This window comes from Anser anser (genome assembly GCF_964211835.1).
Source record: "Anser anser genome assembly, chromosome: 17".
Taxonomy (NCBI): domain Eukaryota; kingdom Metazoa; phylum Chordata; class Aves; order Anseriformes; family Anatidae; genus Anser; species Anser anser.
The window spans coordinates 288,121-312,810 of record NC_139738.1 but is presented as its reverse complement, the minus strand read 5'-3'; the positions used below and the strand labels follow the sequence as shown (position 1 = coordinate 312,810).

Here is a 24,690-nt window from a genome sequence, read left to right as displayed (position 1 = left end):
AAGTGTTGACTTTTAGGTAACAAGGGACCGATAGCATAGCTGTTGTAATTTTAGGTGCTGCGGGAAAAACAAGTAATTTGCTACTTTTCCTTACCAATAGTTCTGAAGACTGATAGTATTTGGTTAAGTGCCACTTTAAAATTGAAAACCAAGCAGTTTTCTTTCAGTGGCTTTTCAGAATGTTGTGCATAAAGCAGATGCATTTCTTTTTAGCTATGTATAGTGCTGGTTTCTTGTGTGAAATTATTGGGCTTTGTTGTTGAAATTCTGCTGTCATTCCCCCCCCATAGAAATAGTATCTCTTCTTTAGGTGCTGATGACAAGTGTGTTTCTAGAGCTGATCTAGTTTCTTCTGAAATATTGATGTTACACAGGAAAGACAAAGAAGGAACTCCCAGTTTTAGGTGTGTTTTCTTTTTCCTCTTGCAATCTCTTTTTGTTACATTGCCTTTTACATTTCTTTTACTAGCTTCTAAATAACTCACTCCCAGGAAATCAGCTGAAGTTCCCTCTTCTTTGATACTGCCTCTGTCTTTAGCACTAACAGCCAACGCTCCCTTATTTGATCTACCCATTTCCTTGGCCAGTCCACACACTTAATATGCAGGTGGTCTGTAGTACTGGTGCTTTTTCAAGGAGTCCTTTTATAAAGTTATATTTCATTTTATTTTGAGGTATATTTAAATAATTTGATGCATTTAGTAGGTTGCAACCATGCTTGTGAATCATATGTCCACCATTTTTCCTCTGCCTTTTTTGTAGAAATTGGTGAGCAGATGTGAAAATCATTGTTGCTCTTTTAATAAATGCAGTCACTCAAATGTCTTTAGCACCTGAGCATTTTTTTTTTCTGAACAGCAGTCAGCTTTTACTATTTGTATCACCCTTTCACCATATTATGTTTACACTTCTATAGCAAAACACTGCATGTTTTCAGCAAAATTAATCAGTATAATTATATGTGATTTCCAGTGTCAGGTTCAGCTGAAACACTCATTTAGGGTGGTGATTAGCCCTATCAGAAGCAACAAGGATGGAGAACTAATCTGTGCCTAACACTGTTACTTTGAAAGATGCCATTTATACTCTATTCATAAATCGAATATTTCCTCTGAACCACCCCCACAACCAATCTGAATAGAAAACGTGTTTATGCTAACTGGCAGTTCACCTTGCTTGTTTTAGATTGCCTCTTTGCTGTTGTTTGCAGAGGTTGCCGTTACTCAGACAGCAGGAAGGAGTTGAGCTTGGTGGTTTTTTGGTGATATTTATCAATAAGACCTGAGCCTTTATTTGGCTGAGGTTGTACTAAAAGAAGTCTTGAAATTTTTTAAATCTGTATAGTCTTCTAAGATCCCTAAAACACAGAAAAAAACCTCCTGTGCATATTGTGTATGGATGTTTGTGGATGGTGTGGCAAGAATAGGCATGTCTTGAAATTCTGTTCTTCAATATAAAATAGCTCTATGTGGCTTGTTGTCTTGGTGTACCACCTGAGCCATAGACAAGTCCTTGAACCTTTACAAAGTTCACAAAACAGTGTTCGTTACAAACATGAATGGGCAAGAGACGTGGAAGTGTAAATTCACTCTTCAGCAAAGCATTTCAACCGTGCAACTTTTCAGAGCATTTTAAAGATGATAAGCTCTAAGTGATTAACATGCTATTATAGTTTGTAAGCAAGTGGAGTTATATAGAAACAAAGTTCCTTCATTGAAAAAAAAAAAGTTCAGATCAATTAAAACAATTTACTTTGTTGCTAATGATTTAGGATTGTTGTAATTTATTGGTAAACAAGTGCCTTCAAAAGCACATCCATTCAGTGAGTGGACAGAGGAAATGTTAACGAGTTCTTGGATAAATTACATCTAGAGTTTGGTAACAGACTTGCTGCAAAACATTTAGAGCAGGCTTGCCACACAGATTTAAGTATTCCATCTTTCAGAGAACAATTAAAGCTTCTAATCAATTTTTCAGTGTTTGGAGAAATGCAAATAACAAGAGAGTCATCACTGGGCTGGACCCGTAAGCAGCCACCGTGTTTTCAGTCCGCCTGGCTCCTGGCAGAGAATGAATGTTTGGTTTTCCAGAACCAGAGTAAACGGCACAGGGAGATGGTCACCGGCTTCCTCTCTCTGGACACCCCCCAGACTTACCACCACATCATAAGAAAGTATCATCCTCAGCCTTACATACTGAGGATATCATATCCAGGCACAGAAATGATTTGGTTTTAATCAGAACTCATATCAACCTCCTTGGATGTCTATAGGAATTATCTATGCGGACAAACAAAGTTAGCAAGCTGAGGTACGTTAAGCAGCAGTGAAAAATTACTAGTGTTAGAGAACAGGCTAGGTCCACGTTACATTCATCAGAGGTAAGAAATTACAGAGCAATTATTGAGCAACTGCTATATCAGGTGCAAATACATTCTGAGAAATCTTTTGAATGGTCTTTCAAAATGGACATTCTTTTAGTAGAATTTAACAGTTAAAAATTAGGGAGTCAGTGCTGGATTTGTTGAGTTCTCACCCTATAGACAAGTCTGATGTAGTTCCAATTTGCCTGCCTGGTAAAATAGTCCGTCATATGCCAGAGATAGCCAGATCTGTCAAGCTCCGCACAGTTTTCCTTTATTGGTTCTATTGGTTTTATTGCCTGCCTTCTGCTCTAAGGGATGGTGGTCGTTCAGTGACAAGAACCTGGAAAATCATTCAAGTTGACAATGCTTTTTAGATTTCATGTTTTCCTTGTGTCTCTATCTTTTAAAAACAAAAAAGGACGACTCAATGACACAGTGAACTTAGTGGGGAGTTTGTTATTGTTGAGAACTTACCTTCAGATTCTGGGGACTGCTTTTGTTGCCTTCCAAATAGATCTAAGCTACAACGATGTACTTACCTGTAATCCTAGAACCTCTGGTTGGTATGATACAACTTTTTGTATGACAGGTATGAACTTTGCTTTCTGGTGAACAGTACTAAGATACAACTCCAAGATAAGCTGAGTTCTCCAACGCTTGTTTAGCCCCAGGGCTATCCCTATGGATTCAGGGGCTGGCAGCCTTGAGAGGTGGAGGTCGTGCTTCTGAAGCCTGCCAAGCCTGGACTTTGCTGATCGTGCAGGTCAATCATACAGTGTATCCAACGTGTCTAGCACTAAGTCAAAGCACTGGAAATGTTGAAATGGAAAGGTAAGGAAGAAAAATGTCTTGAAACTTCTTTTTTTCAGACAGAAGCCCCATCAGCCAAACAAATGGATGCGCTTTGGTGTTAATCCATTACACTCACATATCCATGTATTTTCTCAGAACCTTAAATGCAAAGTAAAGTTGGACTCCAAAACTGAAAATGTGTAACACTAAGGGGAACTTTGGACTCACTGACATAGCAAGTTACTTTTGTCTGAAAAAATAATAAAGGCACAACAAAACCTCCAATGAATAACCTATGTGTTATATAGCAGTGTCAGAAGGGTTACGCTATAGGAACAAAAATGTTGCAGGACAATCAAAGCCAACATTATGAACGTGTTTTGAACATTACTGATGTTCTTCTCCCAGGAATTCTATTACCAGTCACTGATATCAAAAGTAACAAATTTTAAAGAAACTATAAATGACAAAGCCCTCAGAGCGTGGCCAAAGAATGAAAATAAAAAGGACTCATTGGCTACCGTGTACCAGATCAGCTACATGGAACAGTAAATGGCATTCATCTGCTATTCCTCCAGGCAGGCATCAAGGTGTTGCTTGCATCCTTTTCTGTCACCTGGAACCCTGTGTTTCTGAACTTGTTGTGCTGTACCTGTGGGAGAAATAGGGGACGTGCTGAGAACTGCTGTGCACTGTGTCCTCCTGGGGGGAGGACTGGCACGTGCTGGCCACAGTTGTAAAAGCCATTTGCACAATCCAGACATCTGCCAGAAATAACAAAAGACAAGTAGCAGGTAGTAGCATACTACCAGGAACTTTTTACACGACTCTTTTTTGTGATGCTTTTTTCCGTCTCGTGGCCCAGCAGCTACATGCCTGTGTGACAGGCTCAGTGGAAGGATCAGGCTGCAACAGCCTTGCCTGTCAGGCAGGGCTGAAGCGTGGGTTATTCCAGCACCTGCCACGTGTGCCAGTCCAGAGGCAAGCACTTGGTCCTCTCATGGATTGTGGCAGAACGCAGGTACATTGTGAGTCTGTCGTGCCTAGCAGCAGTCTTGTGTCTTCCTGGGTACAAGTGGATGGGAAAGCCACTGCAGAACCTTAGAAGAGCTGCTCTTCGCTGCTCAGTGCCGCAGAGGTCACTGCAGGAGCTGCTGCTAACTTCTGATGCTTCAGAAAGTTCCCTTGCTGGTAGGCATGTGGGAAGATGGGCTGTGTGGGGCAGGGATTATACAGATTTTGAGGGGCAATCAGCTTCCAAGCGCTTTTGATGCGTTTGCATACATGCAAAAATAGCTTTGAGCTTGATGATGCTTCAGGAACATCACTGAGGGACAGCATGTCTCTGGAGGGAAAGCTTATTTTGAACTCTGGGTACGTTCTCCTGAGGTATTCTCTCTTGGTATTTGGAAATGTCAAGTTTCTATTTCTTGGTCTGCCTAAAAAAATACCAATTAAAAAAAAAAAGGTGTATCTTTAGGTATACATTGAACTGTTCTTAATTCATATAAATGCATTAATATTTAAAAGGTAATAGGGTTATTGAGGCAAACTAGACCAACAGCACATCAGAGAAAAAACTGCACCATCTGCATTCAAAACAGAATTTGAAGCAGTGTGTTCTGTTGTTATAAACTTTGAAAGCACTTGGTGAATGTCAGTAGAGCTTTGAAATTAAAATTTCTTGTTATTCCAGACCAGCTATTATTGCATCTCTAGCTTGGGTTAGCTGGGAAAGGGTAGAAGCCACTTGGGGCATGCTTTGTAAATGCTGGCATTTCTAGAAGATGATGAGGATGGAAGTGTTTTGAGTTTAGCTCTGTGTCTGTTTGAAATGCAGTGACAGAATTCCCATATCAAGATTGCTATAAAAACAGAAGGAGGAATAGGAGGTTCTGTACTGAATTATGAAAATAAAGCAAAGTCCTTAGAAATGTCAGCTAAGGGTTCTGTGCCTTGCACTTGTTTTTCATTTAATAGGGGAAAAATAGTCTGAATAAATCAGCAGTAAATCTTTTACAGAGTAACAGTCTAAAAAGAGGTTGGCACTGTTAAATCATATTCAATACCTAGTTATTTACATTTCTCTGTGCTAATTTGGTAAGGATTGGTTAGCATTTGCATGGGTAATGCAACATGTTTTGAAACTACATATGCAGTGCTGGAGCAGATTTTGCTGTCTCCTCTTAGTAAGAGTACCTCTTAGGAATTCAAATCCAAAGTAACCTGTGCTGTGCCCTCAGAGTTATTGTTTGAAGAATCTCAGGGCTTTTGCAAAATAAGCTGTTAAACCTCAATTCAAAACTTGGACAACCAGAGAGAGCAAGTGACAGAAAGAAGGAACAGATGCTTCAATGATTTCCGTAGCAAATTTATCTCCCTTAAAAAGTAATAAATATTAAATACATCAGCTGGGTTAAATGGATCCATTGCAGTTACGTGATTTTCATGAGCTGGGTGTGTATTAAGAAAGAATATTCCTAAGCAAGCTGAAGTGGGCAGGTCGCTATCTATAAGTTTACGTGCTTTGATCATGGCTACTTTTTTATACGCAAGCAATCATATAGCTGCATTAATTCTTTAGAAGGTTATTAAACTCACTCAAACAGCTTCTGGGCAGTTCGTATGACTGACTGCGAGATAACTATTGAAGTCTCCGGTTGGTCTTTCAATGGTCCAGATGTACCATGATAAAGGAATGACTGGAAAACAGTAAAAATCGTGGTTTTGAGTGAAGCAATAGTAGCTTTTTCTCCTTCAGCTTCTCTGCCTTATTCTGTAGTTTGAAGTTTGAAATCTGCCACCGTATGGAACCGTCCTCTTGGGAAACCTCTTTGCAAACTCCTCTGTGCCTTGGAGCTGAGCTGAGGCAGTGCATGGTCTGGCAGCCCGGGATATGTTGTTCAGTGCTCCACGTACAGGGTGTTGTAAGCACCGTGAGTGTTCGGGCACCAAAGACTTGCGTCTCCTCTGACCCGGTCCTAGTGAATGCTCCTGTGCTGCGGCGAGTTCATTGCTCTAGAGCAACAAGGAAGACCGGAGAACTCCCTGCTACTCATCTGTCCCCAGGTGCCAAGACTCAGGACTTAGGTGTCAGCACTTCTGGCTCAGCTGGGTGTTTCTAGATGAACAAATGCAGTCCTAGCTCGTGGCAGAATTATCTTGTCCCTGTCAGCTGCCTGTGTAAGTTAAAGCTGCCAGCTGGGAGCAGTGACACAGACGAAAAGAAATTTCCATTGTTTGGAAGAATAATAACCTGCATGAGAAAAAGAAGTGCCTTTTGTTTTATTTTGCTTCACGCTTCTAGTTGTGCAATATCACCTTCTGTTATACTTTTTACTGACACAGGAGACGTTCTTCTGAAAGGTAATAGACAACTCAGAAACAAATTTCTGTTTGGAATTTTGGAGGCCAGGAATTTCAGCACTGCATTTTCCTGTTTTCAAAGTGCATATTAAATAACTGTGATCCCTAGGAGTATTCGAGGACAGCTCTTTGTATATAAAATACACCATCATCAGTGGTGGTGCTTTGGCAAGCCTCGAGGACGAGGTGTTAGAGACCAGAGTTTCGTTCCTGTTTGTATTTGGGATGTCACTGCCAGCACATTGAGGACAGATGAGCATTTCAGTCAAGGATGCTCTTTGCAGGCTGGCTGCTCAGGCTCCTGCGAGCAGTGCTGCCAGACAGTAGTGGGAATTTGCCCCTGTCATTGGTGCAGCAGGTGGTCTGTAAGTGGGAGACACGTGTGGGTTGTCAAGGAACACCAGTAGCAGCTAGAGGAAGAAGGAAGACAAAGAAGGATTGAAAAAGAAAGTAACAAAAGGAAAACCTGTATTTTTCTAATCTAAACCCTGCCCTGCAGTGGCTTTGTACCCTCTAGTCATTCTTTTGAGGCATATAATGTAGAACAGTGCAATTACTTTACTGATTACACTTGATCTTCCCTTACCGAGGTATTAAGGAGGAACTGGGGAGCATATTACAAAACATACAGCCCTATTAAATTTGATTCCCTTTAAAACAATTGCAGGAAATCTCACTCTTGTAATTACATGAGCGTAAAAACTCATTTTTTAGTTTTCCAAGCCCTTCACAGTTCTTTTCCTTGTCTGTGGTACGTGGAGTTGTATCAACCTGATGCCATTTTCTTTTCTCAAAAATCAGTTGATTTAAACAAAAAATCTCAAAAGGTCTGAGAAACAGGCAAAATTGCTAGGTTTTATAATTCTGGGCTGACTGATCTTCAAAGAAGTCTGTGATACCCATACAGTGTAAATCCAGTGGCCACAGACATAGCCAGGATGCAGGGTTGGAAGTGGAGGGAAAACCGCTGGCTTCCCGCAGGCTGGCTGCTGCTTAGTCTCTGTTCCCAGCGCTTCCCTGGGTGCTAGAAAGGTCTGTTGGAAAGACTGCTGTGGGCATCCAGATCACTGCAGAGCCAGCAAATATCTCTGTGATTTAACTAGATTTAAAACTATATACGTGCTGATGTCTCTTTCTGCCCTGCTGCCCCCAGGTGTCCTGTGTTCCTGAGGGTGCTTTTGAAAGGGAATAAATTCCCCCATCTCTTCAATGCCACTGGAGGCATAGGATATAAGGTTAATTCAAAGAGCTTTACAGACTAAAATTTAAGCTCTCAGCCTGATTTCTCGTGAGAAGCCTCCTTGAGTTGGTGGCGAGAATTTCAGGCCAGTGCGTGTACTGCTCATGGGGCACAGCGCCCGGGCAGCTCGGGCCCTGCTGGCAGGAGCCTTTTGGCGCGGCGGGCAGCACCCCGTCGTCTGGGTGCGGGAGCGCAGAAAGGCGAGCCCCAGGAGGAGCACGTTTATCATCAAAGGGATTCTGCTCCCTGGCTCAGGTACTAGCACCCTGCAGAGGTCTGCCACGGCCCACTCCTTCACGCCTGCCGCATGTCCTCCGCAAGCCCTGAAGAGGTGCCTGCTGGCCACCACGTGCCTCTCGCCTCACCTCGCTCAGCCGCTGCTCCTGCCCGTCGGGGAGCCAAGCTCGTCCTTCCTCGCCTCTTGGCCGCACCGCAGGGAGGGCCTCGTGCTCGCCGTCTGCGTCCAGCTCTGTGGGGGCTCAGATGCTTCCCTTCAGCTCTTGGGTGACAGGGCTATGCTACGTGTCTACTAGTTGTCTTGTTCTCTCTAATTAAATATGCCCAGCTCAAGATAATTTAAGGCACTGAATTGTGCCTTTAAAGTCAGCGTTGTAATCTTTTCATTTTTGCTGTTGCTATGAAAGATTAATATGTTCTAATGCATCAGCCACCAGGTTGCCTTCCACAGCATGACCTCAATTAGAAAATAGTTCAAGGAAAAAGAAAATACTGGGATTTAAAGCAGTAGTCTTGTCTAAAGCCAGCACTTAGTCTCTTAAATGGGAAAAAAAAAAAAACAATTACTTCTGTGTCCGTTGTGTATTTGTGCCTTGTGCACCTTGTATTTCAGGTATCCCAGGCTCTATTCTCAAACCATTAAAAATATAGAGTAAACTCTCCAAATAGATCCTGCTATAAATAGCAGAAGATGTGTATAGATGACACACAGATACTCTCAGTGTCCATCTTAGAGTTACCTGTTGGTACTGAAGCATCGTGTAACAGCAGCCCCTGGAAACCTTTTGTATTATGTTTTTCTGAGTGTTAATCTGTTAGGTGTTAATCCAGTCTACCCCATATGGGTGGATGTGAGTTATGTTCCCAGAAAGATGAGATTCCTTTTCAGTATTTTGAATGGTTTGAGGAAAACAAAGTATCTTGAATGAATAGCCATCAGAACAGATAAAAACTTTTTATAATGTCAGGGGTGAAAGCAACAAAAACTTAACAATACTTGAATTCATTCAAAACAGGCAGTTATGTAACAAACTGCATGACTTTTGTCCTCCTTTTATTTCTATTTTAAATAATTATTGAATTACATTATGAGCCAGCACTCCAAAAGGGAACACCAGCACTTTGTTAGCCCCAGCACGCTGTGAGACAAAGCTGTCAGCTGAAGCTTGTGCTCTGCATGGTGGCTTCCCCTGGTTCACAGGCTGGGAATTGCAGGGCTTGGTGTGGCAAACTTCTAGATTTTATTTACCTTAGGGCAAATGGGATGCATGGCCTTGTTTTTTAATTTGTTTTTGGTTGTATAGGAGGGGCTGTGATGTCTGAGGGATCCTCAGTGAACGGTGATCATTACTCCATATAGAGCAGCTGCGTTGCACTGTATTTCCTACAACCAGGGCATTAATAAACCTGTTCTCACTGGCAATTAACAAAGTTAATAGCAGGACGTGGCCCACAGAGTCCCATGCAGTAGACTGCGGTGTCTCCCGTGACCTGGGGCAAATGGAGTCTGTTTGCAGTCTTTGTGCTGCCAGGAGAGCCCATCCTGCCTGGCCGCAGCGTGGGGACCCCTCCGCAGCAGGGCCACATCCGTGCGGAGCTGAGCTCCTCTGAGCCTTATGCCTGCCTACCTTTTTGCTTTGCAGGTAAGCCACTGGGGCCAGGAAAGGCTGGTTTCACCTTACATGTTTTAATAACACGTAAAGCTTCACAAGTTTGACATCAAAGACGTAACACTAGTATCTAGCAGAATCCAGAGTGGCTGGGCACTTGGTGGAGCAGAGCTAACGGCCACCGATCCTGGAGCCCTGGCACATATATGGGGGTTATTTCTTCGCAGGGTGGCTCAGGTTAAATTCACCCATGCTCTTCATCCTTGAGGGCGATTTATATCCTTTCATTCTTCTATCAGGGAGTACAAATGTAAAACTTTCCCTCAGCTTGGAGGTATTGTTCCAAATAAAATATTTTCAGCTATGGCCACTGCCAGTGGGATTTAGCTTTGAGCTGATAGCCATTGCTGAGCAGCTGAAAGCTGGCCAGAAACTGGTTTTGATTTTCCTTTTTAAAAATAAATAAATATATAAATAAATATCCCATGCTTCAGGGTGGGAAGGGTAGGAAGGGTGTTTTGTGTGTGTGTGTGCATTTGGTTATTCCTTTCTGCATGACAGGGGAGACGTCCCTGTGCATAGGGCTTCCAGTCTAGTGCTGTATAGCAAACAGAAGGCAGTTGTTGAAATGAGAGAGAGGTTTCCTTCACAGACCTGTCAAGCTTGGTGTGCTGCAGGTACCTGTAGTTTCTTCATCCTAGCATTGTCCAGCCCTTTATAGACTGGACATGCTTTTCTTTGCATTTATGTGCTCCCTGTTTGACAGAATTCGGGAGCTAGAAAAACCTTGCTTGTTTTCAGCTTTGTGTCTCTGCTAATATGAAAAAATAGTCATGAAGGGGGCTGGTGGAACAAACAATAGCTGATTTACTTGGTTAATTTAAATGGCACATAGTGGGTAGCACAGGGAGGCTGCCTCTGTGCTCCAGCCATCATGCTGGGAGGTCTGCAGCACCATTACATGCTATTATTACTTTCTGGATAATGTATACGTTTTTCACTATCACATACTTTTTTCTCTTCCATTTTTCATGAGAACCGGCATTAGATTAATGGTTATGCCATAGAAGAAACGTAACGCCATGCCAGTCTGATTTATTGACCACTTAGTGCTGATGAAGCTGCAAACTAGAGTCAGACAGATGTTACAGTGGCATTTTTCTTTTTCAAAGCTAACAGCTTGTTGTATTTTTAACCACTTGTTGTGCTGTCTTCTGCTTACCCTACAACACCAGGAATACCAGAACAAGCTTCTCCACAACCCTAAGGAGAACCTGCTCAGGAGGAGGACTGGATGCCGCAGGATTCAGCAAGCCAAGCAGACTCCCCCAGTTCAGGGACAGATGGCAGCAACTTTGCTTCTGATGTGTGGGAAGCAAAGTAGCTCTGCTGAGGGTCTGTGCATTGAAAATATTAACAGCTTTTTGACAGGACCGTTTCCAGATCCTTCAATAGCTGTCCAAGGGTTCCCTGCAGGACTTCCTTGCCTCCCAGGTGCAGGGTTCCTGAGATGGCACATCCAGTGTGCTGGCATGTTTCCTGCATGCGAGTTACTGTCACTACAGACAGAAAGCAGGTTTTGTGTACCCGGAGCAGGCCAGTTGGATAGGGACAAATGCAAAGCTTGATTCAAATTGAAATTATGAGTAAAAAGATGTCTTGCCAGTTTCTGGTTTACAAGCATGTGTGCACATAGGCAAATAAGGAGCTGGAGACAATGTGTAGCAAAAGCTGTAATCTGTGAATGCATTGAATATAGTACTGAGGATGTAGTTGTACTGGAGTCTGTTTTCCATCTCCAAATGTCAGGTTTTCTGTCATCCTGACTTGCCTGGTGACAAACAGGAACTCTCAAGCTACAAAAAATACCTCTTATCTGAAATAAAGCAAGAAGCACGTGCAGAATTTGTGTTGCCTGTCAGCAGCAGTGTGTCCTTGCTTTCTTCTTTGAAACTTCTGTGAGAGCAAGAGGTGTCTTTACATGAAATCTCTGAAGCATATTACTTTTTATTACTTCATCATCTAAATCACTAATTAAGTTAAATTAGCTGATGGAGACTGTTTGGGTATGTAGGTAATCATTTTTATTATCCAAATCTTTTCTGAATTATACATGAGGACAGTAATGTTTTAAAACTTCCCTTCATCACCTCCCCATTCCTGAGCAGCTCCATCTGCTTGTTTTTGTAAGTGGCTTGGCCATTTCACCATGTGTCCTAGCAGGGATGTGCAGCCAGACCTCCTGCTCCCACCAGGCCAGAATAAATCAACAAGCACACCCCTGTCCTGATCTCAGTGCCTTGTTGTGACCTCCATTGTCTTCAGTGAGTTAAACAGGCCAAAATTCCTTGGAAACTGGAAGGCTGAAAGAAAAAATGTAGCTCTGTTTTGCACGGTTGCTTGAGGATGTGTGCTGTGGTGTGGAAAGGGTGAACCTTGCAGCGCTCTGCAAAGATAGGACATAGTGTTTTATGTACCCTTCTTTGTCTGTCTCTCATCTGGGACAGAAAAGATGTGCCCTGTGAATTGGCAGGCTTTACATGCATGAAAATGGAATGTAAAAGTTCCAATGGTTTGTCTTAAGGAGAATGTTAGGAATGGAAGAGCTGATAATTTTCTTTGCTTTAGCACTTTGCAGAACGACTCCAAAATAAGTTGTTAACACTTCCTTATTAGTTTTCCTTGCTTCTTCCCTGTGCAATGCAACTCTTTCTGAACACAGGCTTCGAGAACTTTGTACTGTAATTAACAGAATCTTCGCTGAAAATCTCCTACTTACAATTTTCATCAACAGAGGGGGAAAAAATGAAAGTTTCACTTTGCTCTCCCTTTCTTCCTAACTAAAATGAGAGCTTCTCCTCCAAACGGTGAGGGACGGTGTGATTAGTGGAGCTCCGCTAGGTGCCAGAGTGCACAGGGTTGCAGACAGCAGGCGAGCATACTCTGTAGGGCTGATGTGCTGCAATGCTGGCTGCGCACCAGCGCTGTATGAAGGGATGGTCCTTTGGCTGCCAGCAGCATCTCAGCAGGTCTCAGGGAGCTGGGAGACGTGGCCAGCTGCCTTCTGCTCTGGGATGTGCAGGACGCTCCCTGGGCACAGTAGCAGACAGGTCTTGTGTGGTTGCCCCTGCACTCGGTGGACGGGAGCGCTGCCCTGCACGCATGTGGGCAGGGAAGCCAGCAGACAGCAAGCTCCTGCCCTGGGTGTGCTTCAGGCACAGCTGCAAGATGCACCGTGCCTGGCTTCTCTCATTTCGCCCATCAGAAGCTACCTCCCACTGGTTGCATTTACGGGGCAGTTTTGCTGCTCTAGTATTTTCCTTGGTGCAAGTGTCTACATATTGCTCTACTTCTCTGTGGGTTTCATAAGCAAGTACTCCCATTAGCACACCCTTTGCAAACAAATGATGGATTGTATTCCCTCTCCCACTCAGAATGGGGCTGTAACAACATTAATGAAACATTAGAGTTTTAATTACACCATTATCCTATTTATTTTTATAAATAATTCCAAAGCAGTCATTAAAGTTTGTGGAGTTAGGAGTAAATGACTTAAGGGAAAGAAATCAACTTCTCAATCTTCTTGTTATCTATCGTACAATATCCCAGGGATGCTGTTGGGAACTAGCTGAGTTGTTTTGGTTGCTGTTGTTAAGATGATTCATTTACTCACACGGTGGTAACACACTGCTAAGCTCCCTACTTGAAATGTCTCTGTCAGTGGGACAACGCTGCAGTGCGTCAAAGCAGTGTTGCATTTCTTTTCTTTCCCTCAGCTCTCGTAAGAAGGTGCATTGGGAAAGAGCGTAATGCACTGAACAACCCTGCAGGAGCGACTGCCTTGCAGTTGTTCCAGATTGTTTTTTTTCAGCAGTGCTGCAAAAGACAGTCTCTTCCAGTCCCAACCTTCCGCAGCTTGCTGTTTTCATCACAAATCTGCAAGCTCTTCAAAAGACAAGAAATTACAGGCTTGTCTGAAAAGAACCTGTCCTTGGGGACACTCTTGCAGTACTGCTAGCTTCTTTGGTTCTTCCCTCCCTCTTTCTGCAGCTGTACTGAAAGTGTGGCTATCACTGATGCTCTCAGGTGAACTTCCACATATTTGAAATAGTCTGATGTGGACCAGAGCTAATAAAAGCATTTGATCCAACAGATCACAGATCCCCTAAACTAAAGCAAGTGGCCTGGTGTTTGTTGCAACAGATATTTGCGGGCCTCTTGCAAGTATTCTTTGTTGTATGGGTTGAAAAAAGCATTCACACTGAGCAAAGGGAACAGGGAGACTTTTCAGCAAAGGGCTCTCAAGGAAGAAGCTGCGTGCAAAGTGTCGTATCTTGCCTTTTGCCACATCACCGAAAGAACAGCTCTGATCTCAGGGAAAGATGGTATATCGTGGGGTCTAATTATGATGCTTTCTGTTGTAATTTTACTTAGGAAGATAAATACAGAGAGCACTGAGTCAGGGACAGGTCCAACTACGTAACCTTTGTTCTCTGTTCTCCTTGTAGAACCCAGACATCGTGTTGGTGCACTACCTGAATGTACCAGCCATCGAGGACTGTGGGAAACCATGCGGCCCTATCTTGTGCTCAATAAATACAGACAAGAAAGAATGGGCAAAATGGACAAAAGAAGAACTAATTGGACAGCTCAAACCGATGTGTGAGTATCTGGAGGCTTTTTTGCTCTATGAAGGGTTAATTTAGAGTATGATGTCTCTCCTGGCCTGACCCTCCCTCTAAAGTAGCCGTTTGTCACCATCAAACTTAACATGTATCTGCATGCACTTCTTTCTTCCTGATGTATTCTACGCATGTATGAGCCACCAGCTCTTTCCACTTAGTTTTTACGAGAAGCCATTTACATGGTATGAAAGCTGCCCAGACTGTTGCAAAAAGGATTATGTTAAGTTCCTCTCAGCACACACTGTGCCAGGGAAAAAGCATACCTATGGTCTTGTATTTTTCAAGTGACATTTCTAGGCACCTACTCACTTACAAAGAGCCTTTATTACAGTATTGGCAGGTAGGTTTCCCTGAAGGCCCCTCTATGTTTGTGTTGTTCTATGTCAGGTCAGAATTGGTTGCTGTTGTTTATAGAAGGGCTCTGTGGAGCTGAGTATCTTTTTATCAGCAAGACACACCTGCTGTGAAATGCCTTTCAAGTGCCAACTGTCAAAGCAAAATTTCTATTAAAATAAAAAAAATCTGCATCCTGTCCATTGTCTGCACAGCAAAATAGTGGAGTTGGATTGCTTGGTGATGCCGTTCTCTGAACTTCAGTGCAGCCACCTCCATGATAAGCTTATCTCATTATCTACTATCCAGCTCCCCTGGTCGATTTGGTTTGAAACTCTAGTTTGTTCTTGGAAGTCCAGTTCAGGAACTCAAGCATTTTCTCTAGTTCTGTCTGAAAAAACAGTGGATATGTGGAAGGGTGGGTATCATTTACTACTGTTCTAAACTTCGCAGTGTAAAGAGAAGGCTGCTTAGGTGTGCAGAGTGATCAGGAAGTTGGTCCTGCAGACAGGCAGCTCTGTGGAGCTCTCTGCATCCACCTTGAAGTATATTTTCTTAAATATCGGTTATATTGTATGTCTTCCCGTGGAAAGTATGTCCAAACTGCACAGAGACCTGCAATGAAAGAGTGATTAGGCATATTGTGGGTCAGTGAGAAAAGAAAATTGATTGTGGGAGACACAATACCAAATCTAGGTGCTTACATCTGAATCAACAAATACCGGGTCTGCTTTTCTCCCTTGCCCCTTCCCCAGTCAGATGCTGGTTCTGTGCCCAGCTCTCAGTAACTAGAGGCCACAATCGTGAAGTATATTCTGATGGGTCTTGGCAATCAGTGAAAAGTAAGTCTCATGCTGACCATAGCATTATTTGTTCTGCATTGCTCCTTTGTTACTTCCTGAGCTCTGCAGACCGTTCTGTTACTTGTGGGGGGAGGAATGCAGCCAAACGCCAGGTGTCCATGCCAGAGCTTTGCATCACCTCTTCACTGCCCACAAAAAGCAGTGGCAAGGAGGAGACCTGTGGGAAGTCAGCACCCAGTGAGCCCTTCCCAAGCCAGTAGCACTGCTGTAAGTGACAGTCATCTAACAGACAGGTCCTCATATAAACAATACCCCCACTTTTTTGCTCCCCCATGTATTCCTTTTCCATGCAAAACTGAAGGGGAGAAAGCAAGCCAAAGAGAAGAGAAAAAAAAACAACCAACAATTTGCTAAACAGAATGTTGCCCTGGGACCAATAAACTTAGACAGAAATCCAAGATGTTGAAGTTGTAGCTGAGACTGAATGAGGGCCTTAATAATAAACAGGAGAGGAAGTGGCAGCCTGGTTTTTTTTTTGGTTGGTTGGTTGGTTGTTTAAAAAAAAAAACAAAAAAAAAACTGCAGCGCATCAAGAAAATTATGTGAAAACTACAACGAACTAGCTGTAAATTTAATAATACTTGGCTTTTTTGTGTCTCAGGAGGGAAGAGTGAAATTCTGCACAATTATTCAGAGTATGTATGCAAGTACACATCTCTGTTTATGAATACATATCCTGGGAAGCACATCCTTAGAAATGTAGCTACTATAAAAGCATTACATTTTGATCAGACTTAGAGAAGAAAGAGGACACATAATGATGTTCAGGAAACACAGAGGGGCACTGCTTGCCAAGATGCCATCAGATTTGTTTCCAGTATTGGGTGTGCTTTGAAAGTCCAGAGCCAAGCACATTAGTTTCATCATATTTTCACATTAATCATTCTTTCAAAGACTTCAGTTTGCCTGATGTTTTCAAATTTCTCTGCCCTAAAGCAGATTTGTCAGTGACTTGATAAAAATGTTGTACATAGTGTCACTGGTGAAGTGTGCATCTCCCCTTTCTACATGTTCCATGTTGTGGTTCATCTAGTTTTATTCCTCTGGACTTTGAGGCTGTGTGAGGGTTTTATTGGTTCATTTTCTTGCTTGCCATTTTTCATAAGCATATCACATTCAGGACAAGTTAGTAATGATATAGTCACGGTGTGCATGGAGGTCTGAGGGTGAATGCTGTACCTGCAGGGAGATTTTTACATCATGTTTCAGACAATTGATGTCTTGCAGAACTAGGAGGAGAAGCTGATACTACTTCTATCTTTAGGGACAATGCTTCTTCCTGGTCAAAGGTTAGTAACAGCATTCAGTTGCTAATCTGGGAAAGGGGAAAAGTTTTTAAAGTGGGAAAGGGACTGCCCGGTAATATAGGCTGGTTTTATAACAAGTGGGAGGTTTTTCTGAAGACTTGTTGAAAGCAAGTTCTGTTCATTCAGGTCCTGCTCAGCCTGGACCCAAGTGAGATATTAAAGCTCTTGACCTCTGGCAGATTTTAAAGCTTTTATATCCAAATAAAGGATTGTGGCACGTCCGTGGTGTGGCAGCCAGAGACTGGGAGCATGTTCCCTTGGCTGTGTGTGCCTGGAGAACTGCAAGTGATGTGACAGGTGGCGTCAGCGAGAGGGGGATTGGTGTAAGAGTGCAAGCCAAACAAGTCCATTGAACTGTTTTTCCTGAAGTGCAGAAAGAGCTTGACTGGGTTCGCTCACATTTCTTGCATTCATAAGTCACTTGGCTCCATCTTCCTTTCTTGTTGCATCATCCTAAAGTCAGTCCAGGCTTCATCAAGTGTTCAACATGCATCTGGGACAGACACAAGCTCCTGGTACCAGAGTATGTCTCTTCCATGATCACAGCAGTGTGCTGAGGTATGGGCTGCCCAGGGGCGAGTTCTCCTGTCGTGGTCTTAAATAAGATGTCTGCAAACCCTGAGCTTCTTGGCTGGCTTCGGGGATGGCTTTCACCTGTCTTGCACAGGTGGTTATGGATGAAAAAGTACCCTCTCAGGGTGGTCAGACAGGTCTGAGAGCATTATGAAAACACCATTAACTTGTTTTAACTGTGAGCTAATTAAGGGACTGAAATTAACACATCTGAACATCCATGAAAAGGAAAGTACTCACTGCAGATGCTCTGAAGATTTGTGGTTTTTTTCAACATCTCCAATTGATTTTCTTTAGTAAAATTACTGAGTGGATACTGTAAACAACGAAATAGCCTGCCTTCAGTTTTTGTTGCTTTGAATTTTTGATTTAGTTCTGATATGTTTGTCATTTGCCTTTACACTATGACATACACGATCTCCTGATTGTCCTGTCTGGACTATCACTGCTGGCTTGTCAAATGTCAGTTTCAGTGACTCACTGTGGCCAAACCAGCTCCTGGGAGACAGCACCACTTTGCCAAACTGCAGTCCTTGAGACTGAAGCTGATGAGCCTGGAAGGAATGGTTATGCTATGCACGACCTCTGTCAGAATGATTCCTCTCTCCTTCAAAGTTAGGAGGTGGGGCGCCTTGCCTTAAAGGTATAAGCATGTTCAGGGAGCACAGGAAGGTACTATAAAGCCTCTACTGAAAACTAACTGTTTCTGGTTGCAGACCTGCAGCAACCTTACTGACAGCAGTGTCCTAACTGATCATCTGAATCAAAAGGGTTGTTGTGTGTTGCTTCTGAATGAATGAATTTCAGGACATTTGTGCAAAATGAGTAGTTGATAATATATGAAAATTTTGTGGAAACTGTGTCAGAGACACGTGTAAGTCATTGCAGTGTGCCTGATGTGAAGAATGGATCTCAATTTGGCATTGCTTTCTTTTTCTTTTTTTTTTTTCTCTCTTATGTCCTGTTATAGTCTTGCTTTGAGATCTCTCTGAACAGATTAGCGGATGTCCTTTGGGGCATCTGGCGGTAAAGCAGAATGCAGTGGCAGAGTCCAACACAGCAGAATTCTGTATATAAACTCCATATGATCAGCAAATTGTCGGCCAGCTCATGTTGGGGGTTTCTCCAAATCATCCTCTTCTGGCTTTCTCTTCCCTCAGCTGGCAAAGTATGGGTTATAAGCTTACAGCTGGTGCTACATTGCAATCCTTCTTTCAGGTCCACTGTAATTAAGAGATATCTTTCTTTCCGAAAAAAAAAAAAAAAACTTTTTTAACTTTTTTTTTTTAATTTCTCTGATGCTTGGAAACTGATTGCTCCTGCTGCCTGCATGCAGCCACAGCTGGGGAAACCAGAGGTTTCACATAATACCAGTCAAACAATAATTTTGGGCATAGGCATTTCTTGTCTCATGTGAGTTGCTTCTCCCTAGGGTCACCGATTCTGTCTGTTCTGCATGTGTCAGTGAAACAATCTGAGGCTCTTGGAGGTAACCTGAAACTGCATACCTGTGTTGTTGCAACCAGAGAGGACATTAAACACTTGTAGCCCAATATGAAGTTTAAATAGTAGTAGTCAGCATGAATGTGGTTTGAGGAATTGAGTTGTTGGGTTTTTGTTGTTTTGTTGTTGTTGTTGTTTGTTTTTTTTTTTTGGTTGACTTAAATTTATATTCAGTTTCAGTAATTGTTTAAGGTTTTTTATACTTAATCTTAAAAGACAAATTGTACACAAATGCTATATAGGTTGATTTTTACCGTTCCCAAGCCTATTTGTCAGAGCTACAAAGTGATCTTCAATGGAAGCTGAAGCTTGCCTGCTGTTTCAACTGACCACCACATAAAAAGTAGCACAGATTCTTTAAAAGAGCTTGGTTTTAGTATATTAGATGTCCAGCTTTCTTTGAATAGTATTTACATGTTACTATAATTGACTTTATTAAGAAGAGAATACAGTGGTAATTGCTAGATTTGTTCTCGTATCCCACCGGCTACTATGAATACTGATAGGAATGTCAGCCACCTGCCTGATTTCTTATTTGCTCACTAAGATGTATCTCCTACCCTTTTCATTACTCCACACATACTGCTGAACGTGGGTCACCTGTGAGAAATGCATCCGTCCTCTCCCCCGTAGCACAAGGCCGTGGCCAGGGACGTCTGGGCTGTCCCTAAGCACCCCCATGGTCTCTGTTTTGCTCCTCCACCTGGTGAGCCCGACAGAGCTGGGCAGGGGGCCGGCAGCTGCTGTGGGCACACAGGGTCCGAGGGCTGGCAGGGGGCTGCGCTGTGCAGTGCTGGGAGCAAGCGAGCGCCTGCCCTGCGTCCGGAGTGGGAGCTTGGTTCCATCGCGGGTGGTCGTCATTTCCCCAGAGTAGCTTATTCATATGCCTACGTGGGCCACCCCTTAAGGAAACACGTTTTCCATAAGAGATGATTTTGCCTGCTGTAGAACATTCCTCTTTGCAAAAAGAACAGAATTAGTGACCATTTTTCACCTGTTGCCTTGGGCAGTCTTTCAACCACCGTTTAGAGAAATCACAGTGAAATAATTCTGATCTGTGAAATTGAGTGTTAATAGTAACCCAGTATGAACTTGACTGTTACCAGTAATGAAGAATTGAGGAAAACTAAACCAAATTTCCTGTCCCCCTAAAATTGGCTTATTAAACCAGATACGGTAATTATAGAACCATCTCTGGTAATTACAGAATACATCTCTGAAGAAGTCATGAGCACACCATCCTCCTGCTCCGTTCTTCCTTAGTATTTTTGTCTCTCCTCTTAGCCTTCAGCTGTGGTAACGATCAGAGTCAATACTAGAGCATCTTCTAAGGTGGCTGTTCTCGTTTCCTGGCATTCTCACCCAAGATCTCGAGGGGGAAGACAGGCGTTCGTCACCGATAATTACGTTAAAAGAAGCTTCTAAGTTGGAATAGATCAGCGTGCGCTCGCACGCGCCTCTCTGCTCCTCACCGCGGGGCGGGCGGGCCCGGGGGCGCCCCGGCCGCCGCCCGGCGCTGCCGGTTCCCGGTCGGCTGCTGCCACCTGGCGGCCGCTGCCGGGGGGCCGCGGGGGCTGCGCGGGGCCGGCGGCCGCGGCCTCCCGCCGAGCCGCTGCCCCTCAGGCCCGCGGCGTCCCGGCTAGGAGGAGGGTTCGCCGTGCGGGTCGAGCCGTGAGCGGCTCCGCTGGCGTGTTGAGGTTCTAGTTTGTCGCAGGAAGAGGCTTTTAAAACCCTCAAAAGCTCGCTCTGCTGTCGTGACGCTCATCGCAGCCGCGGGAGCGGTGGTCCTGCCTGCGGTGCTGTCAGCCCGGACACCGTCAGCGGCAGCCCGCGGCTCGGAGGCACGGTCCTCTCTGTCCAGTGTGAGCCGTACCGTGAGTGCTGGGGCTTGGCAGCAGTAACGAGTACAGAAAAATACACACGATTCACGTTGATTAGCTGTTGAGATTGTTGGACAGAAGCCAGGACAGAGGATAATGGTAATGGGTAGTAAGCACACAGCGGCTGTAAGAAGCGATGCAAGGGTGGCGTGGCAGGCAGCTGGGCTGTCAGTACCGGCCATTTGACTTTCTGTCTTGAACAACCCGGCTTTTTGCTGGTTTTGAACAGCAGGAGCTTGGGGCTCCTGGCAGGCCATGCTGTGCTGTGGGGAAGAGTTTTGTGTAAAACATGTTTTAAAGAGAGTGCTAGAAAAGAAGTGGGAGATGTGTAACTTATGTGAGGTATGCATGCTCTATAGCCTGTTGCCTCTGTGAGCAGTGAATGTTAAAATATCTGCTGCCATTCATGAGAGTCAAAAAGATCTAAACTGTCTTGACTCAATTTCCCCACATCAAATTACTTTCCTTCAGGGTGCAGAGTGAAGTGTAATACCGTGCTTATTTCCCTTCCGAATGCAACTCTGGCATTCTGTGAAGGATGCCCTTGAACTGTATACCGGAGAAGCAGACAGAGAAGGTAACTGGCTGCTAACAGAAACAAAGTTTGGCCAGCAGTGACATACCTGACCTGTAGTTACAGCTGTATTCACTTCCTCTGAGCTGCAGTAAGAGTAGGACTGTTTGTTCTGTCCCTGCCAATTGAGCTTCAGATTCTAAATTGAAATACAGTCAGGGACAAGCACCTTTACACTTTTATTATGCTACATGCAATTCTGGAACTCAATAATGGGGCCATTTAGCAAATCAGATCAGAAATTTTGAGTATTGTAGAAGGGAATGGCCCGGTGATAGCATCTTTGTCCTGATTAGCATTGTCAAAGGCAAGAACTCGTAGTGTGATCTACTTTTTATTATAGGTGAATGTCATAGATAGCTTATGAGACTAGCATAAGGGAGTTTGCTTCAGCACTGTTCTTTCATGTGTGAGTAGTCTTGAACTTCAGGTGGTTGTGCATAAAAATGCTGTTAGCTGTAAATAAAAGTTGTGGACGTTTCATTTTGAGCTTCAGAAGAGTAATGTCCCACTGGTCCTCTCTAAGCGTAATCCAACCACATGTACTTCCCATTTGCTATTAAATTATCAGGTTGCAGTTGCATCTGAGCAAACTTTTGAGGAAAGGTTTCATTTTGGAAGAAAGACTTCTCTTTAAAGAATGGCTAAGAGTGAAACTTCCGCACAAGCGCTTACAAAGACTTTAAAATTCATTAAGTGACATTAAGAAATGTCAAATGTACAAGGTCATCTTCCCTACCTGCATTCCCAGCAATGTGGCTCAGGAAATCTTCGTAAGTGATAAAGAGTGGAAGTAGATGGCTGGAAAATCAAAACTGAATAGTGTGCAGGTGTCTGGATATGAAAGGATAATGAAAATCTCCTCCAGCTGAGCTGAGAAGTCAGAGCAAGGCCTTTATTTCTGTTAACACAAATATTGTGAAAATTAAAGGGACAAGGCTGCTGTTTCCAATTGATCGTCTCCATGGAATTGGCCTCCTAGTGTCAACAGTTTGTGGAGCAGGATCTGGGAAGCAAAACAGACTTTCATTCCATAAGCAAGGGAGCAGGATGAAGTTTTTCTACTTACAATATGGTCAGCTCTTGGAGGATTTTGTAGAGTGTTCTGTATCAGATGTGAGCAGGACTTTTACACAAGGGTTTGCAGTGGACCATCCAGGATATATCACATAGAAGCCTGACCTTGAATATTCCCAATGTTCCAGCTTTGTCAGTTTATCTAGATTACCTGTTTCAGGTGGGCAACATCATTGTTATTCAAAAAACAGAAGACTGGCCCTTACCTGTCAAAAACACGCAAAGGAGCAGCACCAGAGGTGCAGGGAATGGCATTATATAGTGTATATCTATCTGTAACCTGTGTGCTGCATGTATAGGATACAAAAGAGCAAGAGCTTTGGATTAGAAACAGAAAGTGTAAAATGTGTGAAGTGGCAAAGAGGAACATCTAGAACATTCAGAAAAGGTAAAATGATCAGATCAAAATGTAAGAAGTTTATTTTAGGGCCACAGTTTGTTTAGGGTGGAAGAAACCACGGAGAGGGAATGGTCAGGGTTTTAACCATTGAGACAAAGAGAAGTAGGTGTCTGATCTAGAGTGAAGGTGAGACAGTGAGATAGGCTTGAGGTGATGGGGAGGAGGAAGATGCATACAACACTGAAGGATTGTAGACCTGGTAACTGGGGAGGACCGAGCACCACCAGCAATTGAAGAAGTCAAAAATAGCCAGGATATCATAAGAAACCTGGGCGATCATATTTTTCTACCTGTAAGCTTTCTTTGGCTTTTGAGCTGGCTTCTTGCTGGTAATCTAGGTAACTTTTTCATCCTTTGCTAATGATGGTTAGGAAGGTCCTGACAGTGTTAATGAATGGAGAGCCACTGGATCAATACAGGGAGGTTATTTTGATTCTCTTCACAAGGGAGGAAAGGATTCTCTTCCACAAGGGAGGCAATCAAAGGAAGGTGTGAGCCAGTTCTCACAAAGCAAGGTTGGAGGCAGTTCTGCTAGGAGCAGCATTAGCAATATGAATTGTGGACCCTCCTCCAGCCTTCCTTCTCTTCGTTAAATATCCAGTGAAATACCAGTAATTTTCCCTGGTTCTGCTGCCTTCGTTCTACAGGCACTGTGCAGAGGGTGAATGGCAAGGAATATTTTGCTGCTATAATGCAGCAGCTTTTAGACCAATTCATGGTAGAAAGGAAAGTGTTGGAGTGCTTCGCAGCTTTCATTTAAATTATAAGGAAATACAAAAGAAATCTGAACAGAAATTAGAATTAAAATACTTCCCAGAATTTATTTTAAGTTTTAATCTTTTTTTCCTTCATGTCCTTACATTAGGACTATATTTAATCCAGCATACTTCTACAGTGGTTTCACTTTTTGAGCCACTAAGAAAGAGGAGGAGTGTATACGTCTGCTTTTTGTTAATCTTCTTTTCATAATGCACTTTCTCCCCTATAGAGATCTCCTTTCCTGGTGATTCATTTATGTGTTAGGAAGCCAAGCATGACATGTTAAAAGCTGTCTTGATAGTATTTGATATTCGTTACTAACAACTCACCTACTCACAGGAGGTTTTCTTTAAAAGGGGGAGGGAGAAAATCTGCATGTTGAATGTGCTAAGATAGTCAATAATTCGCATTAAGCATCCAGACATTCTTTTTTTTCAGTCTGTCACCCTTCACCGTTTTTTTTTTTTTATTATTATTATTTTATAACCTTCACAACATACAGGGAGTATAAGCACTAAAAAAATAAAAATAAAAAAATAGTCATGCCACATGAACAGAAGCTGGAGCCTTTCTAAATCAGCCAGAGCAAGGCTAGAGAAGGACCTTTCCTAAGCGCACCATCTCAATGTGGATTTCATGAACTTGAAACTACATTGCTGCCTCAAACTGCCAAAGGCTAGAACATGCAGCCAGGAAGATCAGTAAGAAATGCATCCCCAAGATAGCTGTAGCTTCCAGATGTGACAATGTAAAGACCATGAAAAAGATGAAGTAGAGAATAGGGTGTTCCCAAGAAAACCCAGTGTTTGGAGACCTAATTTGTGAATGCTACAGACATGTTAAAGAGAATCCAAAGCTTTGGCTTCCGGCTGCTTTTTGCAATAGATCCGTGATGGAACTTTGTTATGCTGGAAGGACCTGAAAATAATATACATGGTATGTATATGTATCCAGCTATAAGGCTGTCCGTCACTTCTCAGCTTCCAGCTCACAGCTGGATTCTGACTTAACGAGAACCATCATGAATACACAAACCATGAGATATTCACTTACCAGACTTGCCCACTATAATACAGTGCTCATCACTGGATTTATTAACAGTAGGGAGCAGACTCCAACATACTGC

General features: G+C 43.2%; 1 protein-coding gene across 10 annotated transcripts in view; it reads left to right on the top strand.

The window, feature by feature from the left end:
- Positions 1 to 24,690, top strand: part of CAMTA1 (calmodulin binding transcription activator 1) — a 375,526-nt gene that overhangs the window by 293,582 nt on the left and 57,254 nt on the right. For all 10 annotated transcript variants that reach the window (XR_014573304.1, XM_083802699.1, XM_083802700.1 and 7 more), the window contains one exon: positions 14,119 to 14,272. Coding sequence is in view for 9 of the 10 variants with exons in the window: in XM_083802699.1 (XP_083658825.1) it covers positions 14,119 to 14,272 (154 nt within the window). In the remaining variant the exon portion in view is untranslated. The remainder of the gene's footprint in view (positions 1 to 14,118; positions 14,273 to 24,690) is intronic.